Source organism: Leptonychotes weddellii, chromosome 9 (assembly GCF_054177405.1).
Source record: "Leptonychotes weddellii isolate Sample4059 chromosome 9, ASM5417740v2, whole genome shotgun sequence".
In the NCBI taxonomy this organism is placed as follows: domain Eukaryota; kingdom Metazoa; phylum Chordata; class Mammalia; order Carnivora; family Phocidae; genus Leptonychotes; species Leptonychotes weddellii.
The window spans coordinates 126,113,562-126,128,855 of NC_138377.1; the positions used below are offsets into that span (position 1 = coordinate 126,113,562).

General features: G+C 59.6%; 1 protein-coding gene across 1 annotated transcript in view; it reads right to left on the bottom strand.

Moving 5' to 3' along the window:
• Positions 1-628: 628 nt before the first annotated feature.
• The window catches only part of TBC1D2B (TBC1 domain family member 2B), a 48,337-nt gene continuing 33,671 nt past the window's right edge, over positions 629-15,294 (bottom strand). The window contains exons 4-9 of the mRNA XM_081831899.1: positions 12,666-12,829; positions 9,730-9,962; positions 8,757-9,146; positions 4,439-4,549; positions 3,363-3,547; positions 629-1,226 (exon numbers count right to left, since the gene is read on the bottom strand). Of these exons, the coding sequence (XP_081688025.1) occupies positions 722-1,226; positions 3,363-3,547; positions 4,439-4,549; positions 8,757-9,146; positions 9,730-9,962; positions 12,666-12,829 (1,588 nt within the window). The 3' untranslated portion in view covers positions 629-721. The remainder of the gene's footprint in view (positions 1,227-3,362; positions 3,548-4,438; positions 4,550-8,756; positions 9,147-9,729; positions 9,963-12,665; positions 12,830-15,294) is intronic.

Genomic DNA, 15,294 nt, shown 5'->3' on the forward strand with positions numbered 1-15,294 from the left:
CCCTCTCCCACTCCCCCTGCTTGTGTTCCCTCTCTCGCTGTGTTCTCTGTCAAATAAATAAATAAAATCTTAAAAAATAAATAAATAAAATGTCATTTTAAGGGCGCCTGGGTGGCTCATTCGTTAAGCATCTGCCTTCGGCTCAGGTCATGATCCCAGGGTCCTGGGATTGAGCCCCACATCGGGCTCCCTGCTCCGCAGGAAGCCTGCTTCTCCCTCTCCCACTCTCCCTGCTTGTGTTCCCTCTCTCTCTGTGTCTCTCTCTGTCAAATGAATAAATAAAATCTTTAAAATAAATAAATAAATAAATAAATAAAGTTATAATGGCATCAAACTTCTGGTCAAAACCGGAACATGACAAGAGTAGTAAGAAATCAAAATGAAAAAACCTAGTTGTTTCAGATAACGTTTGATCGTGGTGGTGGTGTTTTTAAAGATTTTACTTTTAAGTAGTCTCTATACTCAACGTGGGGCTCGAACTCACAACCCCAAGATCAACAGTCGCGCGCTCCACCGAAAGCCAGCCAGGCGCCCGTTTGGCGTTCTTGATACTTTCTGAAAGCATGTTTGTTTCTCTCAATTACTCCAGAACAAGGGATGCCGCATAATTAAGCCTAGCTGACGGCAACCCTGCCCAACGATGCTGGCCTTCCTCAGCTAGGCAGGAGGGGAGGGGACGGTCAGGCAGACAGGGGCGCGGCCAGGCTGGGCACCCACCTGCTCAGACCCACCTGTTCAGACCCTGGCAGTAGCCGATATCCGGGTTCCTCCAGGAGAAGGCCAGCAGGACGTTGCGGAGCTTCTGGATGCCCTCTGAGGTGGGGCAGGAGTAATGCTTGTTGGTGGGCAGAGTCCGCAACAGGTCCAGCTCGATCTGCTTGGAGGCCGGGTTCTGTTTCTCCAGCGCCTTCCGGAGCAGCGTCTGGAAGTACCCAGGCTCGGTGCTGTCCTTGAACTTCCTGGTGTGGAGGTCCACGCACCATTTCCACACCTTGGAACGGTGCTCGTGGGGGATGCCTGCCCGGATCAGGTTCTTCAGCTCCGGGGAGCACACCATCTCCCTGTTCATCGTGCTCGCAAAGTAGTTTTCCCACTTGACGCCGGTGGACACCTCCTGGTTTTCTGTGAGATACAGGGTCTTCAGGTCCAGCGCTCGGACCTTGGCCACCAGCTTCTCCTCCTCGTCATCCTCTGGGACGGTCCTAAATCCATAGATATCATACTCACTGTTGAGAAAAACAAAGTAAAAATTGAATGACAGGATTCTGACAAAAACACCAACCAAACAGAAAAACACGTTGGCCCACGCATACGTGGCCCTTTGACCTGGGACCAGGCACTGGAGCTCGGTGAGGGAAGAAGAAACTTCTCAACAGCCGGGGCAGGACAAGTGGCTAGCTCAGTGGGAGGAAATGAAATTCCATCTCTTGATACTAAAATAAAAATAGATTCCAGATGGTTTAAAGCCCCACGTGTGAAAAGCACGGAAGAAAGAAATGCGCCTGGTAAACTGGCCACGTGAACGTGTGTTTACACATCATACGCATCCGTGCATGTAACTTCGTGTTTGGAAAGCATCATTTTAAAACGTGGAAAAGCGAGGGAAAGTATTTGCATAGACGTTAGGGACGAAGACAACGTGGGTGTGGGAGGCAGGACTGCGGCCCCAAGGACGTCCAGCCATGGCTCCTCACACCTGTGGCTGGCCACATCGTATGGCATCACGCTGACTCAGCTGGGACAGGGAGGCTACCCCGGACCGTCGGGGGCCAGCGGACACACAGGGCCATTCATGGTGGAGGAGCAGGGCAGGACCGCGGGCGTGCAGACCACGGGCGTGTGGGCCGCGGGGCCCCCTGCTGCTGGCTGAGGAAGGGAGGAGGAGGCCTGTGGCCTCCAGAAGCGGGAAGACCACCCCAACCGCCAGCGTGGAAACAGAGCCCTCACTCTACAACCCCAGGGAACAGCTCGAGTGCGTGAGGACACACGGTGCCTGTGACACCTGGAATGTCCAGGGAGGCCCGCCGGCCAGCCGGCCCGCAGAGGCTCAGACAGCAAATGGGTGGTGTGTAAGCGGCCACGTCTGTGCCAACCTACTGGGGCTGGAAAGACGTGTTCCCTGCAGGCCGGGGATCCCGCTTCTCGTCTACACCTTGGAGATGCCCCCCCACGGGCACGTGGAAGCACAAATCCCTATGTTCACTGTGCCTCATCTGTCACAAGGGGACGTGGAAGGACCCTGCGTGTCCACCATGAGGGAAAGGAGCAGAGACACCGAGGTTTGGGTGCCTCTGACAGTGAAGGGGGCATGAGGCCCGCAGAATGCAGCTCGGGGGCCACACGGATCCACCTGGAAGATTTCAGGAGGTAACGATGAAAAGTTGCGAGTATGGTGGGATTCGTGTCTTAGAAGGTGTCTCCAGTGAGGACTTAGAAACGCACACTGAAGCGTCGTAAGATGGAAGAACACGATGTCTGGCATCTGCTGTGAAGTATTGCAGAAAAATCCCTGGGGGCGGGGAGGAGAAGATGCAACCAGACTGACAGTAATTACAGAAGGGTTGCCTGGGGGGTCGTCACGTGACTCTACTCTGCGGGCTTGAAATTTTCCACGAGTCAGAAATACATCGATACGCACAGCTGTCATTCTGCTTACACACGAGGTTTGGAAACAACGTGAACAGAACGAGCCCAGAGGTGCCCGCGGGAGGAAGACAGGCCCTCACGAGCAGCCCTCAGCCCCGCAGCCCTGCGGAGAGCGCAGCGTGGAAGCCAGCCACCCAGGACGGGGTCCTGTCCCCATGACTCGGGGGCCGTGCGTCCCTCCCCGTCCACAGAGCGCTCAACATGCGCCAGCGGGTAGGGCCCTTGGCGCAGCTCCTGGCACGCGGGCCTCAGGGAGCGCTCTTCAACAGGGGCGAGGCTCACGTGCTGCGAGCTGACACGGCAGGTCCTGCTGGAGTGTGTGCATCCACGGCGTGGGTCAGAGCCTCGGGGGGCACCGAGCCACCGTGCCGGGCTGGCCAAGCCTTCTCCCCACGCGGGGGCCCCTCCGCTCTTGAACCACGGGTGGGAGCAGCTGCGCATCAGGACGGGGCTCCTACTCTCTGGGGGACTGGCTCCCAGCAGGACTGGAGCTGAGGCTGGAACCGTGGACCCCGGCGCGCTCAGGAGGGAGGTCCTGGACTCAACGACCTGGCCTGAGCCTGGCTCTGCCGCACGCTTATGACGGCGAGAACGCCGAGAGCATCCGTTCTGATGATGGGCGTGCAATGGGACACGCACTTGCATCCTGTCCTCTGTGAGCGACAACCGTCGTTGAAACGGGTCCCACCACCCACGGCAGTCGCCGGTGCCCTTACCTGACAAGATGAGGCTTCACGAACGCCTGCTCTGGGCCCTCGACCTGCAGGGCGTCCTCCAGCAGCTGAGCTATGACGTCACGAGAAGGCCCCTGTTCTTCTGAGCAAACCGGCGTCTTCATCTCTTGCAGCAGGATCAGGTACTTGCTTTCTATCTGGCACAACTTGGCTTCCAGGCTGGAATACTAGAGAGAACAGGGAGGTCACCTCCACCCCGACCAGGACACAGCACCGGCAGCCCTCGGCGCCTCGAGCAGCCGACGAACGACACGCCCCGGCTACGGGGAGGTGAGCCGGGGACCGTACGCAGGACAGCAGATTCACGTTGCCACAGGCCACCTGCCGCGTCCGCAGTGGCTGCCCCAGGCCCCCTCCTGCCGGGGCGCTGGCCCAGCGACACCCACATCACTCCCTCACGGCTGAAGGCAGCGGCAGGAACAGGACCGCGTGGCCGTCCCTGCGGTCATGCTGAGTGTCACCCAGCACGCGGGCTGTGAGCAGGTGCCCACGTGGCACTGACATTTCCCGGGACGCCGTGCCCTGGGACCAGCTCCCGTCTGCCGCCTCATCAGACACACCCTGGGGCCACGCGGACGCAGGTCCGGGAGGACGCGGGGAGCTGGGTTCCAGGGGGACACGGAGCGCACACAGTGGGGACCGTGAGCGCCATCGGACACCACCGGGTGACAGCAGCTGTGCTGATGCTGCGTCCCAGCCACAATGCCGACAGGCAACCGCCGGGTTCCCAGCATCCCCGTTTATGGAGGGGAAACCGGTCCACACAACGCAACGGGACAAGATCATAATCCAAACACCCCTCGTTTGGGGAACCTGAGCGTCAGAGTGAACGGTTTTCCGTAAACCCCGTGATGTGTGCAGATGACGACACATCAGGGCACCTCTACTCGCTTCCGTCTCAGACACGGCAACACCGAGTACGCAGCACTCTGCACCCTGTGTTTCGGTTCAGTGACCTCATGCCCCCAGTGTGGGGGCAGGGCTGGTTTACAATGTGCCCACTTCTAAAGGCTTCGGCGTCCCCGGCCACCAGGAAACAGAGCCGCACCCTGACCCACCTTGGCCATCAGATCTCGCTCCCTCCTTTCCGCGTTTCTCCGCAGTGCTGAGAGCTCCAAAATCTCCTTATTTAGGAACTTATTCTGGGTTTTATACCCCTGTAGGTTATCCTGTTGGGGAAAAAAAGCCATCAGTTCACACCGGTCTCTCTCTCTCTGTTAATATATCACCGTCTCCGCAAAGAGCCCAAGTTAGCGCGAGCTTCAAGAACCGACCACCGGGCACTTCCTGATGGTCTCCACCGCCAGCCTTGGGGCGCTGAGGGAACACGCAGGATTACATCCTCACGCTGCGCAGTGTCATGTCCCCACACTCACTGATGTGGCACAAACCCTTGTGATTGTTTCTTCTGCAGCTCGAGAAACAACACGTTTTCTGGGGGTTCTTGCCGTCCGTCACTGAGGGTGGAGCGAAGGCCTCGCGCACACACGGCGCTCGACTACAGAACCCCACCTGCCACCTGTAGCGGACAATGCGCTCCAGGAAGCACGTTCCTCCCGTTTGTGTGTTGAAACAGCGGCTCAGTTGTTAAGCGTCTGCCTGCGGCTCAGGTCATGATCCCCGGGGCCCGGGATCGAGCCCCGCATGGGGCTCCCTGCTCCACGGGAAGCCTGCTTCTCCCTCTCCCACTCCCCCTGCTTGTGTTCCCTCTCTAGCTGTCTCTCTCTCTGTCAAATAAATAAAATCTTAAAAAATAAAAAAAATTAAAATAAAAAATAAAATTTAACTGGTGTCCTGGGGCACCTGGGTGGCTCAGTCGTTAAGCGTCTGCCTTCAGCTCAAGTCATGATCCCAGGGTCCTGGGATCGAGCCCCGCATCGGGCTCCCTGCTCGGCCGGAAGCCTGCCTCTCCCTCTCCCACTCCCCCTGCTTGTGTTCCCTCTCTCGCTGTCTCTCTAATAAATATAATCTTTAAAAAAAAAAACAAAAAACATTTCGAACTCTGGAAAAGCTGACAGAAAAGTACAAGGAACCTGATACGCCATCCGCCTAAAATTCACCAGCTGTTAACATTTGCTGCACCTGCCGTGTGACATAGGACGGCCTCACAGGCCGGAGATAAGTTCTGCCAAGTGTGGGGACACGATTGGCCGCGGCCCGTGAAAGCCCATGAGGAGGGCAAGCGTCTGGGACAAACGCACTCGCCGGGCAAGCGCAGTCCTCTACCCACGTGCGCCCCCCGCTCTGTGGGGTTCCCGGGGCTGCGCTGGCCCCCGGGTCACCGGGCAATTCCTGGACCGGCCGGGAGCGTCCACCCCTCACGGGACGGAGGCCATGGCCGTTCCTTGAGACACGTCCTCGTCTCCAGGCTGGACGCCACCGTGGGGACGGGGGCCCACAATCACCCTAAAACGTAGAGTGACTGTAACGTTTCCACGGCCCCTTCGGTCGCTAACACTTGTGAAGCTTGCGCTGGAGGCTACAGGGTCCGCGTGAGACTCCTGACGGCTCCGCGAGTGAGAGCCCTCGGGCCGCCATCCGCGTGTCTCCCCTGAGAGCCGGGCCACCAGGCTCTGGGCCGCTGACCGCGCCCGGCAGATACGCTCACGCCTCCCGTGTCAGCAGGACTGCATGTCACGACAGGCCTGCGACACACCCAAGCCCAACCCCACGGCAGCCTGGACGCCCCCTCTCCGTCCTCCCCTCTCCCGGCGACTGAAAGCTCTCTGGCAGCGCCAACACACGTAACGAGAAGCAGGCCGACGGAAGGCGGGCGGCGGGCGCGGGCGGCTGGGTGATGGTGGGAGAGCAGAGTAAGCGGGTCCTCCTCCCGTTACGTTCCGTGTGACTGCTCATCGTGAGCAGTCTCCCTAGGCTGACGACGACGAGCACGCAAGTGGAGCCCCTACAAGTGCCAGACCCCGCGAGACCCCGCCAGATCCCGCGAGACCCCCGCCAGACCCCTGCCAGACCCCGTGAGACCCCCACCAGACCCCGCAAGACCCGCAAGGGGAGGGCTGGTTCACACATGAACACACTGGGGCAGGAAGGGTCCCGACCCCCAGGTGGGGTTCGCGAGCAGCCAAGCCGGGTGGGCCTGAGCTCCTCTCCGTGCTCCCTATGGTCATGACCGGGTGTTTCGTGCTAACTACGCCGGGCACTCCCGGAGAGGCCTTGCGCTCCCAGCACAGCGCAAAGCCTGGCACGCGGCTGAGCGCACCCAGAGTCCAGACGAGGAAAAGCTGCCGGCGTGGAGGCCCGCGCCAGAGAGCAAGTCTCAGGAAGACCAGCTGCACAGGTAGGTGGGGACAGCGCCCCGATGACAGCCCCGACCGTGCCCAGTGAAGCAGAGGGCCACCTACGCCAAGCAAGGAAGAATCACAGAGCCACGGGAAGGCCGGGAAGGAAGTACAAAAACAGTAAAGTACTTACGCTGGTAAAATCCTACAACCAATGTGTGTTCCTTCCTCAAAATACCCCAGAAACAGAAAGTGACCCTGTCCCGGAGCCAACGAGAAGTGTCAGCAAATTCCAAACAGGCCACACACGCTGACCAGAGTCGGAGAAAGTGGGTTGTGACAGTGACGGACGAGACCCCCCCCCCAGTAACACAGTGTCCCCCCGCGGGGGTGTTCTGAATTCAGGGTCAAGGCAAGAAATCAGTATGGAAACCGTGCAGCTGCGAGAAGTGGGGGGCAGCAAGGACACACGCGGCAAAACCCCACTTCCGTCTGCAGCCCCCCGCCCGCAAGCCTGCTTTCAATTCCTGCGGAGCCGCCGCGGGAGCCTGTGGTGGGAGCGGGCGTCTGGTGCAGGCGGCGGCAGAAACCTCGGGGCGGCCGGTCGGCCCACTTGGAGCCCACAGCCACGCGCCGGCCCCTGAACAGCCACCACCTCCACGAGCTCTGTCCCACGTCACCTGACCACAGGGGGATTTCAGAGCCACAGACCTTAAAAACTGTTGAGAAATTTGGAGGAAAAAAGTCATGAAATCACCAAATGATTCAAAACCATCCTACCCGTCTTGCCACAAGATCTATAGGGTAAATAAGGAGGGGAAGTCTAATCCTGATTGAGTCTATCTGCTGTCTCCACAGGGAGCTGCGTGGACCAGAGACAAGCCGCTCGCTCCCGCACACACCCTGGTTCAGCTCCCGCGCGTCCCCGCCAAGCTCGCTCACGAGGCCTGCAAACAAACACCGCAAAACAGGCATGCTCGCCAAATATCAGTTTCGGTCGATGTTAAGTAAGCCGCGGTCAAACGCGCATCGCCGACGCGGTGACGTCCAGGTCGGGCGTGTGCTCGACTGCGAATGCGAGCAGAGCTGAGTCTTACCAGCCACACCGACCACGACGGTTTGTGCAACCACCGCTGTGTTTGTGGTCGAATCACAGAGGAATGGGGTGGGGAACTTTGTTGCTGTCACCCTTCTGGACTCACACGTGCACACCTGTCACTGAGAACTGGTCGTAGACTACGGAGGCCACGTACACCTCCCGACGATGCTGCCGTCAGCCCAGTGTTCACTTCTGTTCAAAATTCTGAGGCCCCCCTCCCCCCTACTCAGTTCTCCACTGACAAGCCGGAGAGGTACTGCTGGGCATGCAGTTGGTGCTTACTAATAATCTCAACGTGGCAAATCTTTGCCTTCAAGGATAACCTGCCCTTGGGAGCCAAACACCCCTGGTGCCGAGGTATTTACGCAAAGAGGGTAGCCAGGCGAGGAGCATGTTAGGGCTGGGTGGGGCCTGGGGCTACAGACCTGCCTGGGGTGGGCTGGGCCACACTCAGCGCCTCTCTGCGGCCTCATGGCCAGCGGCACGGCCCTTCCCCACCTCAGTTACAACCCAGACAGTCATGAGGTCAGAAAGCAGCCCCCCTGTCCTCAGCGCCAGGACCCTCCCAGCCTGGGTGCAGGGGCCCCGACTCTGAGCAAGCCTGCCTGGGAGCCAACCCCAAACCAGCCGTTGGGAACGATGCTCCCTCAGCTCCCCCTACCCCCAGGGGGCTGAGGCAGGCCACGAGTGCGGTGCTGGCCCGGACACTCATGCATGGGGGCAAACAGGGCCCCCCGGGCTACGTGGGGTAACAAAGCTCTAGGGGTGCAGAGCAGAAAGGGGAGTCTCAGCTGCCTGACTGGGCAGGCAGTCCAGGCAGGCAGTCCTCCCGAAGGGAGGGGAAGTTCCAGAACCACTCTGACCAACAGCACTGCTGGACTCAACACTTGTTTTCCAAGGACGCTTCTTAGCGAACTACCCATAGTTTGCCTCAAGTCCTGCTACATCTGCTCCGTCTGCCGAGGCCCGGAGCCCTGGACACATCGAGGGGCCGCCTGCAACGCTGTCTGAACCCCGCCAAGCCCACGCCCCACTTACTTTCAGCCTGTCCAGCTCTAGGTGCTCCCTGCTGGGGGGCGTGGGGGAGCCGGGCACCCCTGCGGCAGAGGGTGTGTGGTCCGTGCCCTCGCTGAGCTGGCGCGAGAGCTTCATGATGACCTCGTCCTTGGCCTGGATGGTCTCCACCAGCATCCCCAGCTGCTCGCTGAGCTCGCCCACCTTGCTCTTGAGCGTCCTGGCTTCCTGCTGCAGACTCTCTCGCTCCAGGGAGAGCCGCTCCAGCTGGCTGCTGAGGCCCAGGATCTGGTCGTCCTTGCGGTGCAGAAGGTCAAGCGTGTCCTTCGGGATGCCCGCAGACAGCCGGCTGCTGGCGAAGTACTTGTCGTACTGGGAGGACCGGACCGTGTGTTGCAGTAACCGTACCAACTCCTGCCACAGGGGAGGCGGGAGGAGAGAAGCAGAGACGGTGACAACATGACACGGGGCGGCGCGGGGCCGAGACACGCGCACACCGACTTCTTCCTGCAGGGTCTCGGAGGCGAGAGGAAGAAACATGCACTCCGTCAAGCCTGTCTGCAGAGAACAATGCTAGGAAGCAGGAAACCGTGGATGCGCACGGTGCGGTCCACCGCGGCCCCATCACACGCACATCCGTGCGCAGAACAGGAGCCCCAAGGTCAGCTCTGACCTGCCCAACGACGGGGCGTCCTCAGTCTCACAGGGAAACGGACACCACGTGGGAACTCCTTTCCTCCTGTTCATGGACTCGGCCGATGCCGCACTGGGGTGGGAGTGGGCACAGTGGCCGAGACCCTCCCCTGACCCACCGGCGGCGTCCCCACGCCCCCTGGAGATCCAGACGTCCCTGAAGAAGTGACCTAGTGGGGCGCAGGCGCCTCCATCAACGCTTTGGGGAAAAGCCCTCTGGGGACGAAGACACCCAGGGGCCCGGGCTGTGCTCTCGCGGCCGGCTGGCTGCGGGGGGTCGCACGTGGGTGAGAAGGACGGTTACCTTCTGGCTGGACAGGTCTTTCTTCAGCCGGTCCAGCTCTTCCTGCTGGCTCTGGACCTGCAGCTGCATCTCGGACGTGGGCCTGCTGACGGCACCAGCACTCTGTGCCCCCTCCGCCGAAGGGTCACCGCTGACGTGGCGGTTTCTGTACGATCCGATCATGTCTTTCAAAGGGCGCTTTCCTTTGTAGGGAATACGTCCAAAATCAAAGGGAAATCCTGAGCCAGTTACTCCTACATAAAAACAAAACTTGTTTTCTAAGTGCAGGACGAGTCATCCTTCTGGAAACTCCCACCCGCCATCCTCGGGGAAGTTCTGCGTTCACTGCGCAGAGAGCATGGGCAGGAGTGGGGACGCCTCCGGGCCCTGGCTCGCTCTTGACGAAAACCGAGCCCGACTCAAAGATGATCCCCCCGCCCTGGATCCTTCCTTATGAGACTCGTCACGTGGTCCCTTTTCAAGAAAACGTTCAGGCTGTGATTGCTCAACGTCTGCCTTAGGATGCGGGGAAAATGGGCGGAGTGCACTGGAACAGATGAGGAATTTAGGACAAGGCCGCAGGACACCTCGCTCAAGACTCGTCTGGGATGCCGTCTTTTTTCCAGAAGCTGAGGTCTCTTCCCCAATTTCCCATTTCGGTCACTTTCAGGACCAAAGGGGACAGAGACACAGGCTGAGGAAGAGCACAGTGGTTCCAAGTGCCCACAACGTCCCAGAAACACGGAGCCTCTTCCCCGGGGCGCTGCCTGCAGTCAGACAGCAGGCTCCCGGGCGGGACTCACAGACACAGGGATCCTTGGCTCCCTTCGCTCATCTGTTCTCAGTAAGAAAACAAAACAAAGCCCTGCCCTAAACGTACGTCTTCTTCACTGTGAACAAGTGTTTCAAAGCATGACTACGGTCTCTTCCTTAAAAATGGGCCTTTAAGGGGCGCCTGGGTGGCTCAGTTGGTTAGGCGACTGCCTTCGGCTCAGGTCATGATCCCAGGGTCCTGGGATCGAGTCCCACGTCGGGCTCCCTGCTCTGCGGGGAGCCTGCTTCTCCCTCTCCCCCTCCCTCTGCTGGTGTTCCCTCTCTCACTGTGTCTCTCTCTGTCAAATAAATAAATAAAATCTTTTTTTAAAAAAAAAAAATGGGCCTTTAAAATACTGATGGGTCCAAATAAATGTTAATACGGATGGATTCAGATTTATACTCAAACTACGAGGAGGCAACGGGAACTAGAACACAGTATATGGATTCCATGAAGCTGGAGAACAGGTGACTCCCAGCTCTTAAGTGGGGACAGTGGCTGCCCTGGGAGGGGTGGGTGACTGGCGGGGCCGGGGGACAGGGCTGGCCCCGTCCTGTTTCTTGAAGTAAGTGCTGCCTACGTGGCTATGTTCACTGTGAAAACCCGTCGCCTTCACATTTCTGATGGATGTGGGGGGGACTTTGTGCACTTAAACGCAGGGGAACAGAGAGAAGGGAGAGCAGTTTGCGCCCCCTGCGTGACGGGGACAAGCTGGGGGCTGACGCTCGCGGCTGGTACAGGAAGGGTCCACGACCCCACGCCACCAGAGTGCGCAGACCCCATGGGGGGCTGCGTCGTCTGGCCCAGGGAGTTTCCGGCCCACGCGAGCCGCTCAGCCTCGCAGACCCTTCCTTCCTGACCGAGCTCGCAGTTCCTCCTCCAGAACCCAAGTGCCCCTTGCTCAGGAGGCGCTCCCGCGGGCCCTCACTGGGGAGTGCAGCACACCAGACCCACGTCACATGGGACTGCGGGCCCCACGCTACAGCCCTGAGAACGCAGGCAAGCTCCCCTGCAGAGCCAGTCAAGGCCCTCCTCCCGGGGGACAGAAGTACTTCCTTTAGTAAATACTTGCCCTCCTGATAGATTTCCTACGATCCTGCCTCCTCCTACCAGCCCGTGCTCAAATCGAGCACAAGGCAGAATTTCAAAATTACTGTCCTTTTACATTAAAACATCAATATTCCCTCGTGGATCCCCAGATGAGCATCAGGAGTGGCCATACAGACGGGGTCAGGCTGACGACACCTGAACCCTGATCCTCCCCAAAACCAGCGGGGACCAGACACGACGTGTTCCAGCCGTGGTGCCAGAGGGCGCACAGCCCCAGGCCCCGACCACCGAGCGTCCTCGTCTGGTTAAGTCAGCCCTGCATCCGGGCAGGCCTCGGCCCGCGACCACATACGGGGCACACGAGGAGCAAGAAGGGACCCGGACTCCAGAGCGTGGGAAATCCTTGGCGCAGAGACCGTCTTGGCCACAGTCACGCCAAGTAGAAGGGAAGACAGGGACGGGGAGCTTTTCAGAGGCAAAGAGGCCAATGCAGATCAGCAAGGAAACCTGCCTGCAGACCTTATCAGCGCTCACGTGAGCGGCGCGTGAGCACACAGCTATGGAACCAGAGGGAACTTCGATTATTAGATTTATTGCCGCTGTTTCTAGGTAGAATAACGAAGCCGCCATGAGGTTTTAACGTGAGTCGTTATCTCCTAGAGATACGTACGAAATAAAAAATTCAGATGTAATGGATCGATGTCTAGAATCTACTTTAAAACAACCCCACCGACATGGAACGCAGGAAGGGATGGAGGCTTGGAGGAAGAGAGTGGCCCTAAGTTTGAAACCGTGGGAGCCACTTGAGGCTACACCAGGATCCATGACCCTGTACGTTCTACTTTACGTTACGTTCCAGATTTCTGTAAATAGAAGGGTTTTTTAAAAATCTATATGTCTGTGAACAGCACTGTGACTTCTAGATGCTCTATCTCCCGAAAAAGCTTATGAGTCACGGGCTGGACGGTCGTTTCTTGTAACGCCTCATCTCACACGCCCTCTGGGTTCATCCCCCACGCCTCCTGCTTCCAGAAAAAGCCTGGTACCGCGGGGGCCGCGCAGAGCAGGATGGTGGCAGGAACCACATCCGTACCTTTGTTTCCTTCGGGGGCCGGCTTCTTCCTCTCCTCCTGCGCCATGGACTCCTCCAGGTCCTTAGGGTTTGGGTCTAAGAGCTCCCACTCTTCGTTGGTATAAAACACACTCTTCCGACTGTCGCCATGTCCTCTCCCAGGACGGAAAGATGACATTGAATTTCTGTTAGGAGAAACGAGACGAGTTATTTAAGATGCTGTAAAATAAAACGTAACTTCACATACACAGGACTAGCAAAAATTAACAGACACGGTAACATCGAATGTCGAACGTCAGGGAGGGAGTGGAGAGGGACGCTGGTTCGCGCTGCGGGCGGGAGCACACGGGGGGCCATCGGCAACACCAGTTCAGGTGAAGCGGGCCCCACCCCAAGACCCTGAGTGTCCCAAACGAACTCCCGGGTGTGGGCACAAGACATGGAGGAGGGTGCCCACCACTGTGCCGTTCACGTGGGACCCAGGTGCACGTGGCGGCCGAACAGCCGTCAACGGGGGAACAGATGTGACCGATCAAGCACCACGGCGCCATGTAAGGGAATCTGTCCATTCACACGTCACCAGAGCCCACCGTGTGCCGGCCAGCACTCCAGCACGGGAGGCACCGAGCCCGAGACACAGTCCTGCCCCGTGAACACACCAGCCACAGCCTCTGTGCGACGGACTGCGCCCTGCTCCGTCCCCTGCTCCGCGTCCGCCGCTGAACGAAGAAAGAAAATGGGACAGTGATGTGTGCAACGCGACAGTGTTTCGAACCTTTGTGGGAACAGTGGTCACCGAGGCCGTGCATGCACGCTGTGCAAGACTAAGAACGCCGGACGCAGGGGCCCGCCGCCTCCGTGAAGGGCAGGGTGAGGAGGCGGGCATGCAGGCTGCGGGAGGAACCAGGACGCACAGACCGCGCGGCGGCCCACACAGCTGAGCCTGCACAGCCCGGGGTTCCCCCGCAGGAATGAGAACACGCGTGTGCACGCGGGGCCTGCACGTGGACAGTCACAGCTGCCTGACTCCTCACAGCCACAAACGTGTCCCCTGAGTGGGAGTGGGTGGCCCAGCTGGGACACGTCCACGCACACTGCACGCTATTCAGCAAAGGGAAAGAACCATGAAACACTCGTCAGCCCAGAGGGGCCACGAAGATGATGGTTCTCTAGGAGACAACCATGAAGGACCACACACAGCACGGCCACGTTCACAAAGCGACAGCCACAGAGGGCGGGCCAGCGGCGGCCGGGGCGAGGGGAGCAGTTGGCCGCGGGGGGACGGGAACGCCCGGTGTCTCGGTTACAGAGGCGTTTATATGACCACGTTCGGCTTCGGACGTTCATCAGCCTGTGCACGGAACACGCGTGAGTTTCCTGCAGGTAAATTACACCTTGGGGACGTGGTTGAAACGAAGAGCGGGGAGAAACGTGCGTTGTGTGGGGTTCCCTGAGGTGGATGCGGAGCGGAGGACGGAGCGGGGCGCAGGTCCGTGGGAGGCAGACCGACCACAGCCTCACGGACAACGGTCGTTTCTCAACGCTGGTGTGTTTGCCAAGCAGATGGGTTTTGCCTGGTTCGAACCGTACTGAAGCACTCAGACCGAAGACCGCAGGGAAACCAGCAATCCCGACGTTCCCGCCGCTGCATCCCGACAGGCGTGCTCAGCCTTCCGCGGCAGCGTGAGTCCCCGGGGCCCGGCACTTACAACCACCACGTGTGCTCTCTCAGTGCCTTTTCTCGGGACCACGAGGGGGCCAGCACCATCCACGTGCTGCTTGTCCCCTAAGGCTCTGGCCCCGGCGGCTAGCGTGTCCTCGCCGATGCCTGCTGTCACCCAGCAAGGACGTTTTCCAAGGGTTACACGGCTGTGCAGGAAGACTACGGACGCGCCCACACACGCCCAACGCACTTCGCTCCCTTCTTTGACACGCTGGCTCGTGAGGTGACTGCGCGCGGGCACACGGCACCCACGGCGGCTTCAGTGGCCGTCCCTCACGCGCGGCACCACGGCCTGGAGCGGTTAACAGCCCTCGGCCCAGGTTCTTAACGGGGTGAGTGCAGGAAGGAGCCGCAGGGCGGGAAGGACGGCCGTGGACGCTGCCGGAACAGAACGGCTCTTTGCACAACTCAGGACATTCCCCGTTTCTGCTCCGTGGCAAGGCTGCGTGCACAACCGAGCTCGCCCTCTGCTCTGCAGGGAGGCACCCCGCGCCAAGCCCCGGGTGAGGAGGAAACAGGACCAGGCTCGGAGCACAAGCTCTGTAAGCCGAAGCACCAGAGAGCCTGTCCCTGGCTCAGATCTCCTGTGACTGCGTCAGGGAAGCCGCGGAGCACGCCCTCCTCAAACTGTGCATCCTGCCCGCTCCAGCAGCACCCGGGCACCCGGCCTGCGCACACCACTGAGCTCACGGCCGCGTAAACGGGGCCTCCCGGCGGAGACCTGGGGCCCTTCTCGGACAGAGCTCGCTCTCCCAAGACCCCACTGTGAGCCGGCCTTCTGTGTCCCCCAGGCACTGCCCTTTGGTTCAGTAAGGGACCGAAATGGACAGTGAGAGGCCCCCAGGCGGCCGCCAGCACCTGGAGGGCTGTGTGCTCAGCCCCAACTGTCTGTGAACACCTGCAATCGATGTAATTCACAACAGCTGT